The sequence below is a fragment of the Anomaloglossus baeobatrachus genome, chromosome 4 (genome assembly GCF_048569485.1).
Source record: "Anomaloglossus baeobatrachus isolate aAnoBae1 chromosome 4, aAnoBae1.hap1, whole genome shotgun sequence".
Taxonomy (NCBI): Eukaryota; Metazoa; Chordata; class Amphibia; order Anura; family Aromobatidae; genus Anomaloglossus; species Anomaloglossus baeobatrachus.
Window position 1 is genome coordinate 539885051 of NC_134356.1, and position 22911 is coordinate 539907961.

General features: G+C 42.0%; 1 protein-coding gene across 5 annotated transcripts in view; it reads left to right on the forward strand.

Annotated features, from left to right (window-relative positions):
• The window catches only part of NTRK3 (neurotrophic receptor tyrosine kinase 3), a 1080464-nt gene that overhangs the window by 1048559 nt on the left and 8994 nt on the right, over positions 1 to 22911 (forward strand). For all 5 annotated transcript variants that reach the window (XM_075345946.1, XM_075345945.1, XM_075345948.1 and 2 more), the window contains exon 17: positions 18316 to 18474. In XM_075345946.1, coding sequence (XP_075202061.1) covers positions 18316 to 18474 — 159 coding nt within the window. The remainder of the gene's footprint in view (positions 1 to 18315; positions 18475 to 22911) is intronic.

The window sequence follows — 22911 nt, forward strand, 5'->3', positions numbered from 1 at the left end:
AGGAACAAGCAGGATGCAGAAAAGACACAGGAACAAGAGATGTAATTGCTAACATTACACTGATAATGGAAAACGTCAAAGAATACAACAAGGAGCACTATTTTTGCTTCATCTACTACAACAAAGCCTTCAACTGTGTTGATCACCAGAAAATTGAATATCATGAAGGACTTTAGTGTGGCAATTGAAAACCATCATTAGGAACCTTTGCATTGACCAAGAAGCAATAGTCCGAAAGTAATTTGGTGACTTGGCATGGTTTAAAGTAGAGACGTGTAGAGACGTGTCAGAAAAGGCTGCATCCTGTCATCATTTGTCTCAACTTTATATACAGAAGCTATTTTTATTAACACTGGACTACTGAAAAAGAAGAAATTAAAATTGCTAGATGAACCATAAACAATCTTAAATATACAGACGATACAAAATTGATAGTAACAAGAGCAAATGGAATGAAGGACTTATTATGGAGTGTCTAGACATGTGATTGACTGTGTAATTTTGAGCAGGCAATGAAAACTGCCAAGACATTTTTACCTATTTCACTAGCAAATTTATAGCAGGCAGTACTAACTAACAATACCTAGAAATGTATTTTATTGCCTAATTTGGAGCAGGCTGTAATACATAGCAATAACTAGAAATGTGTTTCACTACCTAATTTGGAGCAGGCAGTAATACGTAGTAATAGCAATAAATATGTTTCATTGGCTAATATGGAGCAGACAGTATTACCTAGCAATAGCCAGAAATGTGTTTCCTTGGCTAATTTGGAAAAAAAGGCAGTAATAAGTAGCAATAGCTATTTAGAGCCTTCACTCCCAACTTCCCAACTCTTCAGCTGGCAATGACAAGTAGCTATCCCTATTTCTATCATTAAATGCCAATTTGTGGCACACAGCTTTCCCTACACTGCACGTCCCTATTCTACACTCTTGCTCTCCTATGTATCTCAGTTACTTATCATTAAACCCTGACTAAGCTAACTATCTAGCAGCCCCGGGAGAAGCATCGATGGCATCACCTTCACTAATATTTAACATTCACAAAATGGTGCCGATGCCACATCTCCGCATTTTATATGCAGACGGACATGTAGCAGCCAATGACACAAGCCCTTGTGTCTGAACCTTTCTTTTCTTTTCATTTCTGAATAGCATTTGGTTTCTGGGAATAATGTTGTAAGAGTACTATGGGGATTAAAGCAGGAATATTACACTTACTGAGATTTCCACAGGTGTCACATTGCTTCATGGTCCGATCATTAGATGTCATGTATATTCACTGCTTTCCTGCTCACCCTCTGTGACAGCTTCTGTGATTGGTTGCAGTCAGACTGCCAGTGTGCAGGTGTCTGTGATTTGTTGCCTTCACAGTAACTGTCTGGGGCAACAAATACCCTTACAGTAGCTGTATTCCCCGCTGCTCTACGTGAAAGTTGAGCTCCAAGTGTGAACTCCAGTAACCTGACTGCCTGCTGGATTGTTGGACTGCTGTACAGCCATGTCCCACAATCCAACAGTCCAGCAATCTGTCAATGGGTTCACCAGCGGTCACACTTGGTACCGTGGGAACCCGGCTGTGGCCTCCGGTGACCTGACTGATGTCACCGCTTCTCAAAGTAAGGTCCCCCGCTGTCCTCAATGTGTCCCAGGAGCTACAGTGAGTAGTCACATTTTTCAATCACTGCAGCTTATGGATGTAGCAGAGCTGGGATTGTTGTGGGGCCTTAGTTGGATTACGTCCAATCTGTGTTTTTTTTGAGGGATTAATAAATTGGTGAAAGAGGGCATTAAGAGGAGACTGGTGGATTAGGATTAAGGTAGCAAATCTCCCAATTGCCAGTCGGAGACCACCGTGCAGTGATGGTAAACTGCTGCTGGTAACCCGAAGGTCAGGTGGATAATGCAGAGCTAGGTGGCTCTGAAATAATATAAGCCTGACTGAAGTTAAAAGTCACTTGGACCAGGACTATTGGGAACCCTGTTAACGCCACAGGGCCCTCACACCTACACCCGTACAGGACAGTAGGCGCAGTAGGCGAAGTCCAGTTGACACTACTGGACTGCTACAGCAAGACTGCAATGTTAGGAGGGCAAGCGGGATGACTAGCCCTATCATGTCCCACGGCAAATCTTGCCACGACAGACACCGGATGCCTAACCCTGCCTACCGCTTCGAGTTCAAAGGCTCTATGGCTGCAATGCTGTGACAATGCTCTCTGAGCAAATGTGCCGCCCCGTGCTTTTCAATGGGTAAGTATCCTGTTCACAGCGCCACAAATCGGGGTGTGCGGCCCCATGCTTGGCTGCAACCAAGCCCTCAGGTCCGGACCTTCAGTGGTTGGCTCGGGGGTCTCTGGACCCAGGGATCCTGCGGTCACTCCGACCAAAAAGGGGTTGGCGGTTTGGGGACGTAGGTGTACGGCCAGAGCTGTGTTTTAAGTTTGTGACGCCACCCAGGGGATGTGGTGAAGGTGGACACCACCGCTGCAGTTATAGGGCACCCGGGGGAGATGGTATGCAGCAAGTTGTTAACCCCTCCGTGGGCAGGGATGGTGGCCCAGGGACCCGTTGGGTGTGTTTTGGCGGTCCAGGGAGATGGGTGGCCGGGGGGCAATGGTGTACTCACTATTAGAATGAAACACTGGTCTCTGGTAAACCAAGATGATGGTGGTCGGTGCCCGCAGACGGCTGTAGTCGGGTTTCCCCACCCGGTTGGTGGTCTCTGCCTTTCTCCTGCACCTGTTTGAGTTGTTGGACTACCTGCGCCTGCAATGACAGGAGTCCTCTCCCTGGCTTGTAGATGTCAGAGGAGCCCTTTGCCTGCAGACGCTAGCCTGTGGGATCTCTGAGCCGTGGCAGTGGCTGCTTATCCCCCTTGTTGGGCTGTTGTCTTCTATGAGGGACTTTGGGTGGGAAAGGACCTAAAGTCCAACCCGCAATCAGTTAATTAACTCAGTCCAGTAGTTTCTAGACCTCGTTTCAGGGTCTAGGTACCCACTCTTGTGCTCCGGTTTCCGAGTCGGTTCCCCGGGTCGGTACCGGCGGGTGCTACCCTGTCCCGATCCACCACGGTTCCACCGAGCCATCTTCCCGGCTCCTACAGACAGAGGCCTCCGTATGCCTCCTAGCCAAAGGTGCCCCGGCTCCAACCCTGGCACCTGTCAGTCTGTCACAGGCCAGTCCCACAGGCCTGACCTCCTCCACTCCACTCTCCGAACTGAACTCCTAAGAACTTGAACTGACTAAACTCAACTATTTTCCTGCCTCAGGCTCTCTGAACTCCTCAGTGGGCGTGGCCAACCGACCTGGCTCCGCCCCCTGGTGTGTCCACCAATCACTGAGCGAGGTGACTAGGGTGTTATGTGGTTGGCTGGTGTTACCTGATATAGGAACTGGTGTTGTGCGGGGCTCTATCTGTGACTACCTGGCTTGCCCAGGGCATCACACAAACAAGTGTGACGACTCCGCACCAGGGTGCGCTCTTTAGGACCTTTTAATACCACAGGTCCGCCTCAAATGTCGTGTCACACAAGATGGCGCCAACAGGTGCCAATGGCAGAGTGCCACATCATCAATGACATCCCCAGCAGCCTATCCAGACCCGCTACGTCACTGATGACACAACCACAGCACTGCCCCAAACACCATACCAGTTATTATCAGAAGACCAATGATGAGGTGCCAGGTCATAGGGTTAGGCTTCCGCGAGCCAGTCCGGAGTGGCCACATCATCAGGACACCTGACACTATCCAGCCTATCAGGACTTGCCATATCACGGACATGTCCAGCGAAGTCCTTACCAGACTTAGCCTCAGATAATGCACTGTGTGTATAAGCAGGCTCAGTAGCCTGAACTGAGGACATAAGCCCACTTTACACGCTGCAATGTATCTTACAATGTGTCGGCGGGGTCACGTCATAAGTGACACACATCCGGCATTGTAAGTTACATTGCAGTGTGTGACAGGTATGTGCGATTGCGATTGAACGTTAAAACGTTCATCGCATACACATCGTACCTGTCTCTAGAATTATATGTCAGATTGTTCATCGTACCTGGGGTAGCACACATTGCAGTGTGTGACACCCCGAGAACGATGAACAGATCTTACCAGCGTCCTGCGGCTCCCGGCCCATAATGCGGAAGGAAGGAGGTGGGCGGGATGTTTACGTCCCGCTCAGCTCTGCCCCTCCGCTTCTATTTGCCGGCTGTCGTGTCACGTCGATGTGACGCCGAACGTCCCTCCCACTCCAGGAAGTGCACGTTCGCCGCCCACATCGAGGTCGTATGGATGGGTAAGTACGTGTGACGGGGGTAACTCGTATGTGCGGCACGTTCAACAAATTGAACGTGCCACACATATGATGGGGGCGTTACAAATTGCATACAAAATCGTATGCGAAATTGCAACGTGTAAAGCAGGCTTTTGCCTCAGGAATGGGGCTAACTGGCTGAGCATGTTCAGTAGGAACAACACAAGACTTAGACACAACATGAAGGCCAAGTACCTGGGCAAAGAGGCTTTTCGCACAGGAATGGAACTAACAGGTTGAGCATGCTCACTAGGCGAAACACTGGACATAGGCTGTGGCTGAGGTAAATCGGCACATGCATGTGCACTAGCCGCCTCTCAACACTTAGGCGTGGAGGAATAAGCAGCTAGCTGTACGACCCCAGGCACGGCCAAAAACAGAAGCCGATGCCTGGGTGTAACAGGTACCGCAGCAGGGTTTGTAACAGAGGGTTTGTTTTTTTTATTTAAAATAAAAGATTTTTGTTTGTGTTTTTTTCTTTTTACTTTTAGGGTTAGTAATGGGGTCCCCTCCTCATTACTAACCTCAGGCTTGATAACAACGATGATTTTTTTGACAAATCACAGCTGTCATTAACCCGTTATATTATTACATTGCCACCGCTCGGGATGAGATGGGTAAAGCACCCAAATTGACACATCTAATGGATGTAACAACTGTGGGACAGCTGCAGGCTGCAATTTTTAGACAGGGGAGGGCTCAATAACCACGGGTCTCCCTATCTTGAAAATGCCAACCCCCAACTGTCCACTTTATCTTTGCTGGGTATCCAAATTGGGGGGGACTGCATGCCGTTTCATTAAATTATTTATTAAAATAATTTTTAAAAACCTGCATAGGGTTCCTCTTGTTTTGGCACAGAGCAAAAATAACGTGCACATCTGGGGACTGCAGCCTATAGCCTTCGGCTTTATCTATCCTGGGTATAAATATCCGTGGGACCCTACATCATGTTTTCCAATTATTTATTTATTTTTACAATACACCAGTCACAGTTGCCGGCAGAGAGATTGGGCGTGGGAAGCATGACTTCAACCATAATCATCATCACAGAGGGTGGGCAGGGGAAGCACTGCATATGCACAAGAGTTAATTAGTGGACCAGAAAGTAGTGTAACAGAGAAATTTGGTAAATAAATTCTCCTGGGTTAATGGCTGAAGTCATTTTTTTTATTTCACTACGCATCTCAATCACAATAATGCCAGTAGCAAAAACGGCTATGGCATTACTGTGATTGGCAAGCAATCGCAGCATGTTTAGTGGCTGAAAATCAGGTGACATCAATTCTTAGAGGAGTCTCGAAACTGACAAAATACTCGACGAGTAATGGATATCGTAAATACTGTAATATTCATGTGAGTAACGAATAGCACCGAGTATATTCGCTCATCATTAATAATGACTGATCAATTTTGGCAAAGAAAAAAACAAATTTGTCTGGTAAGATATATTACAAAGTTGCTTATTTTGATGTGTACTATTGATTTGTGAAATAAAAAATAAAAAAAGTCTGTTACACACTAAATAGTAGACAACACTGCCAGTATGGAAAAGCAGGGGTGTCCTTCTGAAGCAGTGATGTCTGGTGGAGAACAATAGGAAAAACATCCATTGCTTTAATAGCAGCCGGTTAGCAAGTCTGCAGGAGTTTCCCTTTTAATTGTTTTGCCTTTGATTATAGTTTTGAATTGAACAGAAAAAAAGCATTATTTAATTCAATAAAAAAAAACAAACAAACAACAAATGTGATTGAAAAAAGATACACTGATAGCTTTGGGAAAAAATACTAACATACCGTGGTCTACATTTCATTTAGATACCAAATCCAGAAAAGACACATTAACCCGTGAATGCTTTTAGGCAGGCATATTGTGTGCAGTAATCCATGGCAAATTGTGTTTGTGCAGTTTATCATAGACTCTTTTTTGAAGGCTTCACAGATGTACGAATGTCTTGAAGCTCATAATGATATCAGAACAAGACCTCATTGCTTTAATGCTTAATTTTAGAGCAATGAAGACTAATTTTATTATATTCCCTTGTATCTGTGTATTAGCAATTCTCAAGTATTTAATTAGCCACACTATGCAAACATCTAACACATTAAATAAACAAGCTCTTGAATCTTTGCCTTTGTTTAAATAGGAAAATAATGTCTGAACATGTGGCGCCGGGCCCATTATTGTTTCCTATTATCAATATACTATGGAAGACGGTGGATTTTTATTTTTAGCAAGCTGCATAGCAATGAGTTCCCTAGAACAATACGGTTAGCAATGCATTTATTAAGGTTAAATTTGGGTATAATCCACACTCTAGACCTACATTACCTTTTTAATTATTTTTCATGTATATCTCAGTAGTAATTAATAAAATTGTCTTAAAATCATAAACTTAGAAATGATATCACATTCTCAGAACGACAATAATACTTTCTTACAAAAGTGGAAGGTCAATTTTTATAACCCGAGCATATTACAACGGGTCCCTGAAGAATTATAGGGATTCTGTCATGACAAAATGACTGATCAACCCAAGCAAATTGGAGCACCCTTGGCATGAATGGGCAATGCAATGCACCTTTCTATTTTCTTGTTTTCCATCTATCTCTGCCCTCCTCTTACATGACTGACAGAGGGAGATAAATGAGAATTTGCACAGAACTGCTTGACCATGCCAAGGGTGCAACAAATACCTATGCTTGGTTTGAACAGTCATTTTATTCGGAAAAACTCCCTTTAAATGTTTTACTTAGTATGACATTTAAACTCCATTTTAGAAGCTTCTAATGATTATCTGACTATTACCTTGTGTGCAATTATCTGGTAATTTAGAGAAGTAGGCGCTAGTTGTTGCTAGCTTCATCATTTAAAGGTTTGTCTAATTTTTAAGGACAATTTTCCAATACTGTTAGCCAGTGATAGGCAGACCCAGACTGTAAAATTCGGGATACGGGCGGTTTCAAATGTACCTGAGTGCCGGACCCAGGCCCGCTATTACAGATATTGATCCAGATCCAGCACTCAATTAATTATAAAAAATAAAGCAAATAAAACAATAAAGAAAATAAGAAAAGAAGCAAGTGCCTCATACTTACGTAGGCTCTGGCATGGTTGTAACTGCTCCCTCGTCCTCTTCTTCACTTCCTGCAACACTCATCATTGCTCCACCATTTGCACTGCTTTACCCATCCACCAGCTGTCCTGGCGCCTGTGATTGGTTGCAGTCAGATACACCCCCAGCCTGTGTGACAGCGTCTAACTCAAACCAATCGCAGGCGCTGTCTGGGGGTCAGTATCGTGGTATAGAAATAAATACATAAAACAATTGGCGTAAGTCCCCCCCGGTCCTGGTTATCTGCAAGTCCGCTCATCACTAATCTTAGCAAATAAGAGCATCATGATAGTACTTTGCATGTTTATTCATTACATAGACATCAATTGATTTCAGTAAGAACCAAGTAATGCTTAATTTCCTTAGAAGAGGCAGTGCAGAGTAATTAAACACTTGTTACTGGTTTCTACTATAGATTATTGATGATCTCTGAGATTGTAGCACTAATATATTTCATCAGTTAATCAATGAGAGCCCCTTCTAACATGCTGTCAAGGTTTTCAACATCTTTGCGCATATGGGCATAACTGAATGTGCTATGCTGGGATGATTGTATTGTGGTAAGTAAAGACTTGAGCTCTCTCAATACACAGCAGATACCGGCTATATTATATAGCCCACATCTGCCTCTTATAATCACAGCTGTTATTCATTTAATTACCACTGTAAATCACTCACAGCAGCAGTTAAATTATGTGACTGTAAGTGGCCATTCATGTCTGCTCCCATTTGCCACTCATAAAGTTGTGGCTACATGCCAATGGGTTACCAATGCAGCTGAGGGCTTGCACAGTGCCCCTCTTTCTGCCATCTTGGTACTACTTTAAAACTCAGCAAAATATTGAGCTTCAAAAGAGACAGTAATTTAAACTATGCAACGCACCACTTTAGTATTACATTACATAGTATAAGTGATTAGATGATCGCAAGTTTAAGTACTCTACAGGAAAAAAAAAGTTCTTAAAAATATATAAAAAAATACTTTTGAAAAAATATAAAGATTAAATTCACCCCCTTGTCTCCCATTAAAAATAGAGATGTAAAAAAAAAAATATCAATCATATCTGCTATTGCTGTATCCATAAAAGCCCAGTCTGTAAAAATATAAAATTAATTAACCTAAGTGGTAAAATCTATAAATTGAAAAAAACTTGAAATGTTTTTTTCAGTCACCACGTCCCACTAAAAAATACAGTTAAAACCTTAAAATGATATAGATCCCAAATTGATAAAATTAAAAATGTCAGGTCTCCATGCAAAAAAACAAGCCTTGCCACGACTCCATTCACAGAAAAATAAAAATATTATGGGTCTTTAAACTAAGGTTATGAAGAAAAAATGAAAAATTCCTCTGTCCTGTAGGGGTTAAAGTGCAACTGCACTTTCAGAAAATGTTTAACGTTTTATAAAGACCTGTCAAAAGTTTTCCTATTTGGTGTTGAGATTCGGATGATTGCAAAAACATAAGTGCCAAAGTGGCCTCCTCCAAGGCTGAGCATGGACTTATAACCACCAATTTAACATTACCTTTGCACCATTTTATGTATTTTTGTCTGTTTTGCTCCATTTTTTTGTTTGCTGATTGTTTTGTTTGCACCCATATCATTATTCTATTTGTTGCTGTTTGAATTTTAGTTTATATGTGCTTGTCTGTTTTTTGTTTTCCACTTTGTGGATGGAGTCTACTAAATTGCGCTGTTTCAGTCTGATTTATCAATTCCGACTTTTTAAAAATTTGCATAATTTGGTGCAACTTCATTTCAGTTTCCCCTTCTTTGTTTTTAAGTAAACCAATATTTTGGAACATTTGTGTACCTATTTCTCAAATAACGTGCACCAATTTGATGAACGTAGCACAAAAATATGACAATGAATACAAAAAGCCAAAAAAGGAAAGTGACTTAAAAAATCTGCATTGGATAAATCAGAGCCATAGACTATATTCTATTTCATCAAGCTTGGAGAAAATCAATTTGTGTAGGTCTCAGCAATCAAAAAGTCTTATAGATATCATTGATACTTTTGAAATTTTTTTGAAAGTTCTAGTATACATTCAGCTGAGTTCACATTTTCAGTAATCTACCATTAGAATGGATCCAGCAGCAATCCATTGGCAAAAAAGTGGGGCAAACACAACTTTGTCTATTTTGAAAATGTTCATTTTTGCGGATCCATTTTTTTAACATTGGAGTCTCTGGAAAATGTATCTGTTCAATGATATTTAGCCATCCATTTTTCTTTCCCTTGCAGAAGATCAATTTTTTTCTTACTGGATCAGTTTCAAATGAAAACTGAATAGTAATATATTAGCGGATCTGTTTTCCATAGACTCCAATATTACAAAATCGAATCCTGCAAAAATCAGTTTTTTCAAAACGGACAACAAATTTGTGTTTCCACACATTTTTGGCCAACAGATCCCTGCTGGATCCATTATAAAGGATAATTACTGAACATGTAAACTCAGCCTAAATGAGAAAGCATCACCTATAGTCTATAGACTGCTTTACACGCAGCAACATCGCTAGCGATGTCGCTGGTGAAAGCACCTGCCCCCGTCAGTTGTGCGTCACGAGAAAATCGCTGCCCGTGGCGCACAACATTGCTAGGACCCGTAACACAATACTTACCTTCCTAGCGACGTTGCTGTGGCCGGCGAACCGCCTCCTTTCTAAGGGGGCGGTTAGTTCGGTGTCACAGCGATGTCACTAAGCGGCCGCCCAATAGAAGCGGAGGGGCGGAGATGAGCGGCCGTAACATCCCTCCCACCTCGTTCATTCCTCATTGCTGGTGGCCGCAGGTACGGTGATGTTCCTCGTTCCTGCGGAGTAACACATAGCTATGTGTGCTGCCGCAGGAACGACGAACAACCTGCGTCCTACAACAGCAATGACATTTGGGATCAGAACGACGTGTCAACGATCAACGATTAGGTGAGTAATTTTGATAGTTAATGGTCGTTCATGCGTTTCACACGCAACGACGTTGCTAACGAGGCCGGGTGTTTATCATGAATTCCGTGACCCCAACGACATCTCGTTAGTGATGTCGTTGCGTGTAAAGCCCCTTATACCAATTAAAACCAGATACAGATAAACATTCTTTTAAACTTTCTACTAATTTTTTTCCTTTTGTAGATTTTTTTTATTTCGTTTTCTGGGCATCTTTCCTGAGCTGTGGGAAACAATATTTAGAAATTTGCTTCATGGCAGCCTAATGAACCATAGGAAATGATAGACTGTAAATATTCATTGGTTCTTATGGAAGAGTTTGTTTAGGCTTGCTCTGTAACTTGTGCAGAGATTATTTGGCAGGGAAGGGGAAATATTCTGCTTTGACCATCACATATTGTGACATAGAAAATTTAAAATAAAATCATCAATTCATAAAAATATGGTTAAACTAAAATCTTAAGTTAAACAATATGTAATTGTTATTCTTCTTTCAAAGGAAGAATCAATATAGCATATTTTTGCGGTGCCAATAAAAAAATGTTCTGTTTCTTTAGCACTTACATTAAAAACCACAAATTGAGAAGTAGCGTTAGAGCTATTCCTTGTGTGTATAACACATTTATCAGGTGGTTATATCATGTTGTCTTTTATATCTTATTGGTCTCCAATTTTACAAAGTTTTCTTTATTGTCTAGTACCAGCCTAGGGCTATTCTATAAAAAATGACTCTGTTCTTCAGCACAAGGGCAGAGGTTGGTGGCCAGACTGTTCTTTAATAAGCCAGTGTGTAATCTTTCCAATATGATGCCAGAGCAACAAATAAGTAAATAAAAGGCAGGGAAATAGTAGTAGCAAAAAAGGTGTTTGAAAAGCAATAGCATTTTTATAATTTTATTTTCTGTACCTCTTAATAGGTTTAGTACAATCTAAAATATAAAGCTCAGTGTATGTATGTGTGTATGTATGTGTGTATGTATGTATATGTGTGTGTATGTATGTATTTGTGTGTGTATGTCCGCTAAAGGAATTTGCACCGTCGCATTTACAATCGCAAAATTTTGCACTGACGCCTCATGTGACTCAGGAAACATCATAGACTATGTTTTGACGGGAAAATTTAACCCTGCGCTTCACAGTTACTCTCCAAAATCCTGCCTGCATTAAACTGAATGGAGGTGGGAGCTACAGGCTATTAATAGCAACTGTCAGTGGTTGCTATAGGAAAAAAATAAACTGTTAGTATAAGAAGCTTATGTGTGAGGTAAAATGATGTCAGTGGGGTGATGGATAGAGAGACAGAAAGAGACAGATAGAGACACAGACAGACGGGCAAAGAGACAGACCTGGAAAGAGACAGATGGGCAAAGAGACAGATGGGCAAAGAGACAGCCAGGCAAAGAGACAGATGGGCAAAAAGACAGACCTGGAAAGAGACAGACCTGGAAAGAGACAGATGGGGAAAGAGACAGCTCTGGAAAGAAACAGCCCTGGAAAGAGACAGATGGGCAAAGAGACAGACGGGGAAAGAGACAGATGGGGAAAGAGACAGATGGGGAAAGAGACAGACGGGGAAAGAGACAGACGGGGAAAGAGACAGACAGGGAAATAGACAGACCAGGAAAGAGACAGACCTGAAAAGAGACAAACGGGCAAAGAGACAGACGGGGAAAGTGACAGACGGGGAAAGAGGCAGACAAAGACAGACTGGGAAAGAGACAGACGGGGAAAGAGAGAGACAGACACACATATAGAGACAGACACAAAGATAGAGAGACAGGCTGACACAGAGATGGAAACAGATAGACTGATACAAATATAGACAGAGAGATAGAAACAGACAGAGACATAGACACAGACAAAGAAAGACACAGACAGAGAGACAGGCAGACAGCGACACACAGACAGATACTGGGAGAGAGACAGAGAGACTGTTACTATCCCGGGCAACGCCTGGTTACTACAGCTAGTTGTATGTATATATATATATATATATATATATATATATATAGTATATATATATATATATATATATATATATATATATATATAAAATCATTGATGATGACACTATAGAGACAAGAAAACAAAGTTGTGGAATAATGGAGAACACAAGATTCTTAAATGAGCTAATGATATTAAATTGATGAAAAAAATGGAAACAACAATTTCCCAGCATCTTGCTTTATTCAATATCATGTATGAGTGCCACACCCAGATGCACTTACTTAAACTCCTTGACATGTTGTCAATGAAATTATTGCTGGTTGTCTGAGGAACTTTCTGCCGTGCTGAATGTGCTTGATAATGCAATTCATCAAGATCTTCTGCTGCCAGCTTCCTTAACAATTGCAGATAAATGACATGTAGCCCAATGTTGTTGTGTTGAAAAATGGCACCTGAAACACTTTGGAAAACTAGCCATACCACTTTTTCCACAACCAAATCAATGTAGTGCTAAGCTCTTATTGTGCCTGAAATAAAGGTTATTGTGGTCTGGTTACTGTAAATTATGCCACGTCAAACCATAATCCAGGTAGTAATACCCAGTTGAAGTCCCCTCCTTAAGACCTTTTTATGTTAATGGCCATGTGGCCTCCAGACCAATCTTCAGATTTCATTACATCCAAGATTTATGGCGGACAAGTACAGACTTCTATTCCAGCCTTCTGAAAACAACAGTGGCACCGTCATGAAAACAGTTCATGATGAGATACTGTAGCACCAATCTTACTCCCAGGATCATGGTGTGATGTGGTAATAGTCTTCAATCCAAGCACAATAAAACCTGTGTAACTAGTGGAATGGCCATTTCTCCAAAATGTTCCAGGAGCTTTTTTTCAACATAACAACACAACAAGTTGTTTTTTTCTACTGTTACCAACCTACATGGCCTAAATGTGCTATTATGACATTTTGTCATCACTTAAACATCAATAGAACCTCAATGTAATCTGTAATTTACATAATTCCACTAGTATTGACATGTTAATGTTAAGAAGTATACAGTGCCTACAAGTAGTCTTCAACTCCCTGCAGATTTAGCAGGTTTGATAAGATGCAAATAAGTTAGAGCCTGCAAACTTCAAACAAGAGCAGGATTTATTAACAGATGAATAAATCTTACAAACCAACAAGTTATGTTGCTCAGTTAAATTTTAATACATTTTCAACATAAAAGTGTGGGTCAATTATTATTCAACCCCTAGGTTTAATATTTTGTGGAATAACCCTTGTTTGCAATTACAGCTAATATTCGTGTTTTATAAGACCTGATCAGGCCGGCACAGGTCTCTGGAGTTATCTTGGCCCACTCCTCCATGCAGATCTTCTCCAAGTTATCTAGGTTCTTTGGGTGTTTCATGTGGACTTTAATCTTGAGCTCCTTCCACAAGTTTTCAATTGGGTTAAGGTCAGGAGACTGACTAGGCCACTGCAACACCTTGATTTTTTCCCTCTTGAACCAGGCCTTGGTTTTCTTGGCTGTTTGCTCTGGGTCGTTGTCTTGTTGGAAGATGAAATGACGACCCATCTTAAGATCCTTGATGGAGGAGCGGAGTTTCTTGGCCAAAATCTCCAGGTAGGCCGTGCTATCCATCTTCCCATGGATGCGGACCAGATGGCCAGGCCCCTTGGCTGAGAAACAGCCCCACAGCATGATGTTGCCACCACCATGCTTGACTGTAGGGATGGTATTCTTGGGGTCGTATGCAGTGCCATCCAGTCTCCAAACGTCACGTGTGTGGTTGGCACCAAAGATCTCGATCTTGGTCTCATCAGACCAGAGAACCTTGAACCAGTCTGTCTCAGAGTCCTCCAAGTGATCATGAGCAAACTGTAGACGAGCCTTGACATGACGCTTTGAAAGTAAAGGTACCTTATGGGCTCGTCTGGAACAGAGACCATTGCGGTGGAGTACGTTACTTATGGTATTGACTGAAACCAATGTCCCCACTGCCATGAGATCTTCCTGGAGCTCCTTCCTTGTTGTCCTTGGTTTAGCCTTGACTCTTCTCACAAGCCTGACCTCGGCACGGGTGGAAACTTTCAAAGGCAGTCCAGGCCGTGGAAGGCTAACAGTAGTTCCATAAGCCTTCCACTTCTGGAAGATGCTCCCAACAATGGAGACAGGTAGGCCCAACTCCTTGGAAAGGGTTTTGTACCCCTTGCCAGCCTTGTGACCCTCCACGATCTTGTCTCTGATGGCTTTGGAATGCTCCTTTGTCTTTCCCATGTTGACCAAGTATGAGTGCTGTTCACAAGTTTGGGGAGGGTTTTAATTAGTCAGAAAAGGCTGGAAAAAGAGATAAATAATCCAAACATGTGAAGCTCATTGTTCTTTGTGCCTGAAATACTTCTTAATACTTTAGGGGAACCAAACAGAATTCTGGTGGATTGAGGGGTTGAATAATAAATGACACTCTAAATAAACCTGCCACAATTTAAAAAAACAAAAAAACAAAAGAAATAACATTCTTTTTGCTGCAGTACATTTCACACTTCCAGGCTGATCTACAGTCCAAATGTCACAATGCCAAGTTAATTCCGAATGTGTAAACCTGCTAAATCTGTATCTGTATATATATATATATATATATATATATATATATATATATATATTTAATGTGCAATTACACATGTGGCAAGATTTGCTGATAAAAGTAATAGCAAAATTGGAAGAAAAGGACATGAATCGCACATCACAAAATCATACTCTGATCTAATGCCACTAAGCAAAAATTAAATACTAGAACATGAAGTTCTTGGTTTAACATTCTGATCAGACTGTATGAACCCCACTGTCACGTCATTGTGAATCTCTGAGCGGGTCCCTATTTTATGCCTAACATGTGTGGCAACGTGTGCCAACCGCTGCAGCAGCGACAATGCACCAGCAGGTCAGGTGACCTGCTGCCTCACAACACCCATGCTGCAAGTCAGAGTCCCCATGACTCCAGGCCACAGTACCCCACTGACCCACAACTGCCACCACAGCAGCTACCACACAGCACCAGAACTCTGCGGAAGGAGCTGTACACTCACCCTCCCCAAGCTCCCAGTATGTGAACTGGGAGAAAAAATGGCAGAACCCCTCTTTGGAGATTCCTGCTAATTAAAAAACGCCTGTTTTAATACAAGTAATACACCCTACTGATAACTTAACACAGAAAGTTTTTTAACTTAAGAGGATAAAGATAACTTATCATTTCACAACCCATGAGCTATGTCACCTTAGGTCTCAAATTGAACTTTTTTTGCTGTGATATGTCAGTATGGTTTTATAGGCATGATAAACTTGTTTCTATATGAAAATTAGGTAAAAGTCCCAACTTTAATAAGTACCAATATAATATAAAAAAGCAACAAAAAACAGGAATAAATATCATTACTCACAGCAAAGATGGAACTGCAGCTGAACGTTACCTAGGTAAAAAAAACTACTTCTCCAGCAGGATACAGCTAAGCCCCCACTAGGGGGAGGCATCACAGGTTCAGGAGGAGCAAATCACACACACACTTCCAAACATGGAGAGGGCGATTGCTGGATGGGGAAACTGCACACTGATGGCTTACGTAGAGCACTGTTCACACATGCAGATGAACAGTCACAAGCCCGCAGTCTATTAGATGACACCCATACTATTAGATCAGGCGGGCTGCCAAGCCGTACTCCACTGTGCATCATACAGGTACAGAAACTCTAATATGCAAGACCTAACAGAAAGGAGCCTGGTTGTATCCTGCCCAAAAAATATGAGGTTTTTGCTGGTGTTATGGCCATAAGAAGGAAGCCTACAACCCTTATATTATATGTAGTATAGGGACTTAAAAGCATGAGGTTCCCGTGACGAGGGTTGTAGGCTTCCGTCTAATGGCCATAACACCAGCAAAAAACCTCATATTTTTTTGTACAGGATACAGCCAGGCCCCTTTCTGTTAGGCCTTGTATATTAGAGTTTCTGTCACTGTATGATGCGCAGTGGAGTATGGCTTGGCAGCCCGCCTGATCTACTAGTATGGGCGTCACCTAATAGGCTGCGGGCTTGTGACTGTGCATCTGTTAGTGTGAACAGTGCTCTATGCAAGTGATCAGTGTGCAGTTTCACCATCTAGCAATCGCCCCCTCCATGTTTGGAAGTGTGTGTGTGATTTGCTCCTCCTGCACCTGTGATGCCTCCAACTAGTGGGGGCTTAGCTGTATCCTGCTGGAGTAGTAGTTTTTGGACTAGGTAACGTACAGCTGCAGTTCCACCTTTGCTGTAAGTAAGTACCAATATAGATGAATTTTAAGAATGGCAGCATTCAAGTAAAATAATTCTGATATGTATTTGCCTAAATGTTGGAAAAAGATAAATCTCCATTTTTAACATGGTAAATCAAACTGAACTAAAATTAATCTACGTGGCTATTCACATGCCACCAATATTTTAAAATGTCAGCATGCACAGTGTTTATCTGTTTTTCAGATTAAAAAATGAAAGATAAAGTGTATTGAGCAAAGTGCTAAAAACACAGATGTATCCATATGTGATCTGTATTGGATTCACATAGCATCAGCTTATCATCAGTATTGAATTAATTTGTGAAACTGCTTGTCTCAGTTGTCCTGCATATAATACCGCCCATTAGTATTACTGACCTTATATTAATTCAAGTTAGCATATTATCAGCATCAATTATATTATAACAATAGCAATAGTAGTACTGCAAATCTATGTAATGGCCATTTTTGTAACACTTGGGTGATATATGCTTTAAGCCAGTTTTACCCAACCTTTCTATCCTTGAGAGTCACATTCAGCTACAAGCAGCATCGGACTGGGTACCGGAGGAATCTCCAGTAATGCCAAGCCTGGATTCAGGCACCTGCATTGCACTCCGGAGCTCTCACCTGAGCTTCGGAGTGTAGCCTAGACTGTACCGCAGCGCCGAGTGATTGATTCCCCGGCGATTGCAGTTTAGTTCATGTAAGCTGCAGACAGGCCGGGGTGATCTCCAGTGTGCTCACCTGAACTCCGGAGTGCAGCCCGGCCTGTCTGCAGCTGTCATGAACTGAACCGCAATCGCCGGGGAATCAATCATTCGGCGCTCGCGGTACAGTCTAGGCTACACTCCGGAGCTCAGGTGAAAGCTCCGGAGTGCAATGCAGGTACCTGAATTCAGGCCTGGCATTACTGGAGATTCCTCCGGTAGCCAGTCCGACGCTGACTACAAGAGATGGTCGCGAGCAGCATTCAGCTCAGAGAGAAGGTTGCAAGCTACATTTAACTTCCGCCCCTCACAGTGGTGACACCTAGAGTCCCCTTTACCAATATAATGACAGCCAAAGTTTTTCCAAAAAAATCACACCAAGGCAGTACACCAATATCCATGGGTTACTACATCCATTTAGATCTGCTATACTGCGTGGGCTACTTACAATTGTCACCACCTGGAGACCTGTTTTTCATACTTGTTTGCAAAACGTGGTGCTAATGCACCAAGCTGGAAGATAGCAGCAAGGTCCCACAAGCTGCATGTGGCTCCCAATCCCTGCTTTAAATCAATGTCAAATTTCATTAAATTTAGTACCTTGTTTTAATATATTTGAGGCCATTATTAAGACAAAATTATTTTTTATTTAAACAGGAATGTATACGGAATTATTGATCAATTATTTTGAATTTAATTCAATAAAAAGATGCTACATTTATATCTCCTGTATTCTATTATACATCCACATATATTTGCCTCACCAATTATTTTCAAAAATAGATTTTTGGCTGAATTTTTTACTACAGCCGTATTTCTTTGCATTTACATCTTCTTTTTGTTGGGAGAAACTCCAGTGGTAAACATAGTATATGGCAAAGACTTCATTTCATAAACAAAAATAACAAATCTATACCGTTCAAAATTATTTTCGATCATTTTCTATATCTTCTGCAGGTGGGAGGTCATACGATGTTGCCTATCCGCTGGATGCCTCCAGAAAGCATAATGTACCGAAAGTTTACGACAGAAAGTGACGTGTGGAGTTTTGGTGTTATCCTTTGGGAGATATTTACATATGGAAAGCAACCATGGTTTCAGCTCTCAAACACAGAGGTATGGTATAATGCTTTGTTTCTAATGGTTCTGTGACATGAGGCTATAGTTGCAAATAACAAAAAGTGATGCCTTTAAAAAAGTAACTAATTCTTCATGCTGTGACACATTTATAAGAGACACTTCAGACTTAAGGGGGCTTTACACGCTACGATATCTTTAATGTTTGATCGTCGGGGTCACATTGTTAGTGACTCACATCCGGCGTCATTAACAATATCGCAGCGTGTGATACTTACCAGCGACCTTAGGCGACCTCAAAAATGGTGAAAATCGTTCACCATGGAGAGGTCATCCCAAACTCAAAAATCGGTAAGGATTGTTTAGCGTTGTGATTCATCGCTCATGCGGCACCACACATCGCTATGTGTGACACCACAGGAGCGAGGAACGTCTCCTTACCTGCCGCCGGCCCCAATGCGGAAGGAAGAGGTGGGCGGGATGTTTACATCACGCTTAGCTCCGCCCCTCCGCTTTGAATAGCCGGTCGCTGTGTGATGTTGCGGTCTTGTCGCTGTGATGCCGAACGTCCCTCCCTCTTGAAGGAGGGATTGTTCGTTAGTCACAGCGACGCCGCCGACCAGGTAACTATGTGTGACGCTGCCGATAATGTTCGCTATGGCAGAGATCACAAACAATCGCATGCACGACGGGGGCGGGTACTTACACGCTCGCTATCGCTACAAATTGCTAGCGATATCGCTACCGTGTAAAGCCCCCTTTAAGCTATAATTCACAATCTGAATCATAAAGGTAGACATACACATTAGATAAACATAGGTTTATGGTTAAACAATAGTTAAATAATAATCAATTGCCTCCTGGACAATCGTTCTGCCAAAGCAGTCAGGGACAGTTAGGTGTATATTTAGTCTATATAAAAGTAGCAACAAATCCAACTCACTATCTCTGCATCCACTCTCTGTTTAGAGCCCTGACAAAAGCCTTGTCACAGCCTGATAATTGAACAAGTACCAGGAAAGTCCAGCTCAAATGAACAGTTTCTTCTTTATTTCTTGAGAATTTCAAGTACACGGGACATCAAAATTCTCACGAGACAGCTACTATAATGGAATATGCATATGCCATTATAGCGGCTTTCGCATGAAAATTGTAATGTCCCGTGTACTTGAAATTCTCAAGAAATAAAGAAGAAACTGTTCATTTGAGCTGGACTTTCTTGTGTTACATATTTAGTCTATATTGGCTTTTAACATTGGAAAAACAACCATTTTGGCGGGGATTTTCCATTAAAGTTTTTTAGGAAAACATTTTCTGTGGGCTAGTAAATCAGACAAAAAAAATGGAGGCGCAGCCATCTTTTTTACAAATGATGAAACTGTATCAGTGAGTGACTAAAACCATTATTTGTTGTTGGAATCCTCGCTATGAACAATTGCTTTTGTTCATCTCATTACTTTCGACCAATTTTAGACTGTTTGTATGGCAACCTTTAGAATGGTAGTGTAGCATGTCCAATAAATAATAAATCCCAGAATTAGTTGGCATCAGGTGAGTGATATGTTGGCCTTTGTGGCACATAGATTGATCGTTAGATAGACATCAATGTTTTACAGTTCCCAATCAATTAACTTATGTTGTATTTCACCACATGGGAAATTAATGTATTTCTGAATCACCTAAACATTAAATTAGTTCTGTCAGCACAGTTAACTGACAGTCTTACTTTACACTCGTACAAACAAGAGCGGTGTCTCCTTTGATTACGTCTGTAGCATGCTTACTGACCGGTAAACATCCTCTATTGAAAAAGCACTTAGGGATGAGCTTATAGTCATAAACAAAGTCTTTCTGTGAGATCACGGACTGTTATACTACAGGACATTTTTGTTCATTATTTAAAATAGAAAATGTACCTAAAAAGTATCAGATTTCAATAAGGTCAAAGAACGTAAAACTAACTGGTCACAGAAAAAAAAGCTTGAATTACAGATGAGCAAGTGCCGTAATAGTCGTAATCGCTACACTCGTAACGAGTACTTTGTAATACTCGTGTATTCGTTCCAAATACCAAGTACAATAAAAGTCAATGGGAAATAAAAGTAACTTTCTGCTGGTCTCAGCAGAATGGTCTGGGGGCCTGAGGAAAAGGCTGAAATGGATAGGAAAGTGATGAAACTGAATGAGGAGAACCTGGAGAAGATGCCTGCATGCATTTCTGACTCACATGTGGTTTTTGGAATCCCCTGAATCAACACGGAAGAAGTTCCCTGTGGCTTCAGTTTATCGGTGCCACTGCAGTGTATGCCGCACTGCCCTGGCCAGCCCTGCAGTGATTCGCACATCAGTGTGCAAGCAGCTGCGGGATAACGAGCGCCGACATCAGGAGGTTAGCTTAGATCATTACCAGTTGTGATGATCTCCACTAAACTCGTGACGTCAGCGCTCGTCACGGACCTCCATGATGCTGCATTCTCACATCAAGTCTTACAGATGGCCCAACACTGTGACTAGAGGGGATGTCATGGGCTCACAGGACAGTTCACGTGAGAATGCGGCGGCCATGGAACTCAGTGACAAGCACCGCTGACCTTACGAGTTCATGACATCGGCGCTTCTTATGTCCTGCAATGACCTGGCCTGACCTAATGATGTTAACTCAGGTTACTGCACTGCCCTCCCAGCCAATGGGGAACATTCTGTTCTTCATTGACTGGGACAGTGAGTATGGAATGGATTGTCATGTGACCCCCTTATTGGATTACGCCTGACCCGGATTTGTTTTTATTTTCAATAAATCTGTGAAAGAGGGAATGTTTTGGGGGGTGTTTTTTCAAATAAAATTTTTTGTTGTATATCTTTTTATTACTGACTGGGTTGGTGATGTCAGGTATCTGATAGATGCTGGGACATCATTAATGCCAGGGCTTGATGCCAGGTGAAATTTCACAGCTGGTATCAACCCCATATATTACTCCATTTGCCAATGCACCAGGGCAACGGAGTGAGCTGGAGGCGAAGTGCCAGAATTGGTGCATCTAATGGATGCGCCACTTCTGTGGTGGCTACGTCCTGCTATTTTTAGACTGGGAGGGTCCAATAACCATGGACCTCCCTAGTCTGAGAATACTAGATCACAGCTGTCCGCTTTACCTTGGCTGGTGGTGATCCAATTTGGGGGGACCCCATGTTTTTTGTTTTAACTTTTGTATTTACTTTAAAATAACAGTGTGGGGTGTTCTCTGTTTTGAATTACCAGCCAAGGAAAAAAAAAATTATTTTTTTTTTCTAAATACAAGGCTAAGCACCCTTTAGTGCCACATGAAAGGCACCAAAGCGTGCAACATTACAAAATGTAGGGGAGTGGGACATTATAACTATCTATCCATCCAGCTATCTATCTATCCAGCTATCTATCGATCTAGCTTTTCACTGTATGTAACCCTCCTTCCATTTTTTTGGGCAGTCCGGAAGGCACACGGATGTATAACAGACCGTATAAAGAACTGAAAGGATACGGTTATCACACGCACGTGCATTTTTTAAAAAATTAGCCCTATGGCCTGGGTCATGGTTGACACAGGAAGTCCCCATCACAAGGGCCTCTAATGCAAATAATAGTTAGGCTGGAGTAAGTAGTGTCCTAGTTTGTCCACCACTGCACAATGTGCATAGTATTTGCAAAAATTAGCCCTATGGCCTGAGTCATGGTTGACGCAGGAAGTCCCCATCACAAGGGCCTCCAACGACAAATTGTAATTAAGCTGAAGTAGGAGTACTGTCCTGGTTTGTCTACTGCACAATGTGCATATTGTTTACAAAAATTAGCCTTATGGCCTGAGTCATGGTTGACGAAGGAAAGAAATGGATTTTTATGGCAAGGGGTTAACATTAACAGCAGTAGCCAAAAAGAACAATTTGGGGGAATTTAGTTTGGCTTGCTCTCATCTGAAGGAATTGCAAACTGTGGAGAAATCCAGCCATTGTTGAATTTAATCAGAGTAAGTCTATCTGCATTTTCTGTGTAGAGGCGTGAGCGCCTATCAGTGACAATTGCCCCTGCAGAACTGAAAACACTCTCTGACATCACACTAGGAGCTGAGTAGGCCAGCAACTCCAAGGTATATAATGAGAGGTCGGGCTAAGTGTTCAGCTTGGACACCCAATAATTAAAAGGAACTGAAGCATCAGAAAGGATGCAGGTATGGTCACTTAAGTACCGCTTGACAATATTGTGCAAGTTCTCCCTCCTTAGCATTGTTACAGGCACAGATAGCCTTTGCTGATGTACTGGTTTATTGAAAATTGCCCAGTTTTCACACATTTTCACCCCACGTCTCTTGGACCTGGTGTTGGTGTCTTTCCCAATTAATCCTTGGTGTTGAAAAGAGTCGGTAACTCTGCCACCTGCGTTGACTGAGGGTGATGTTTTCAGCAACTGATCTACAATGACCCTCTTCAAGGATTCCATTCTGC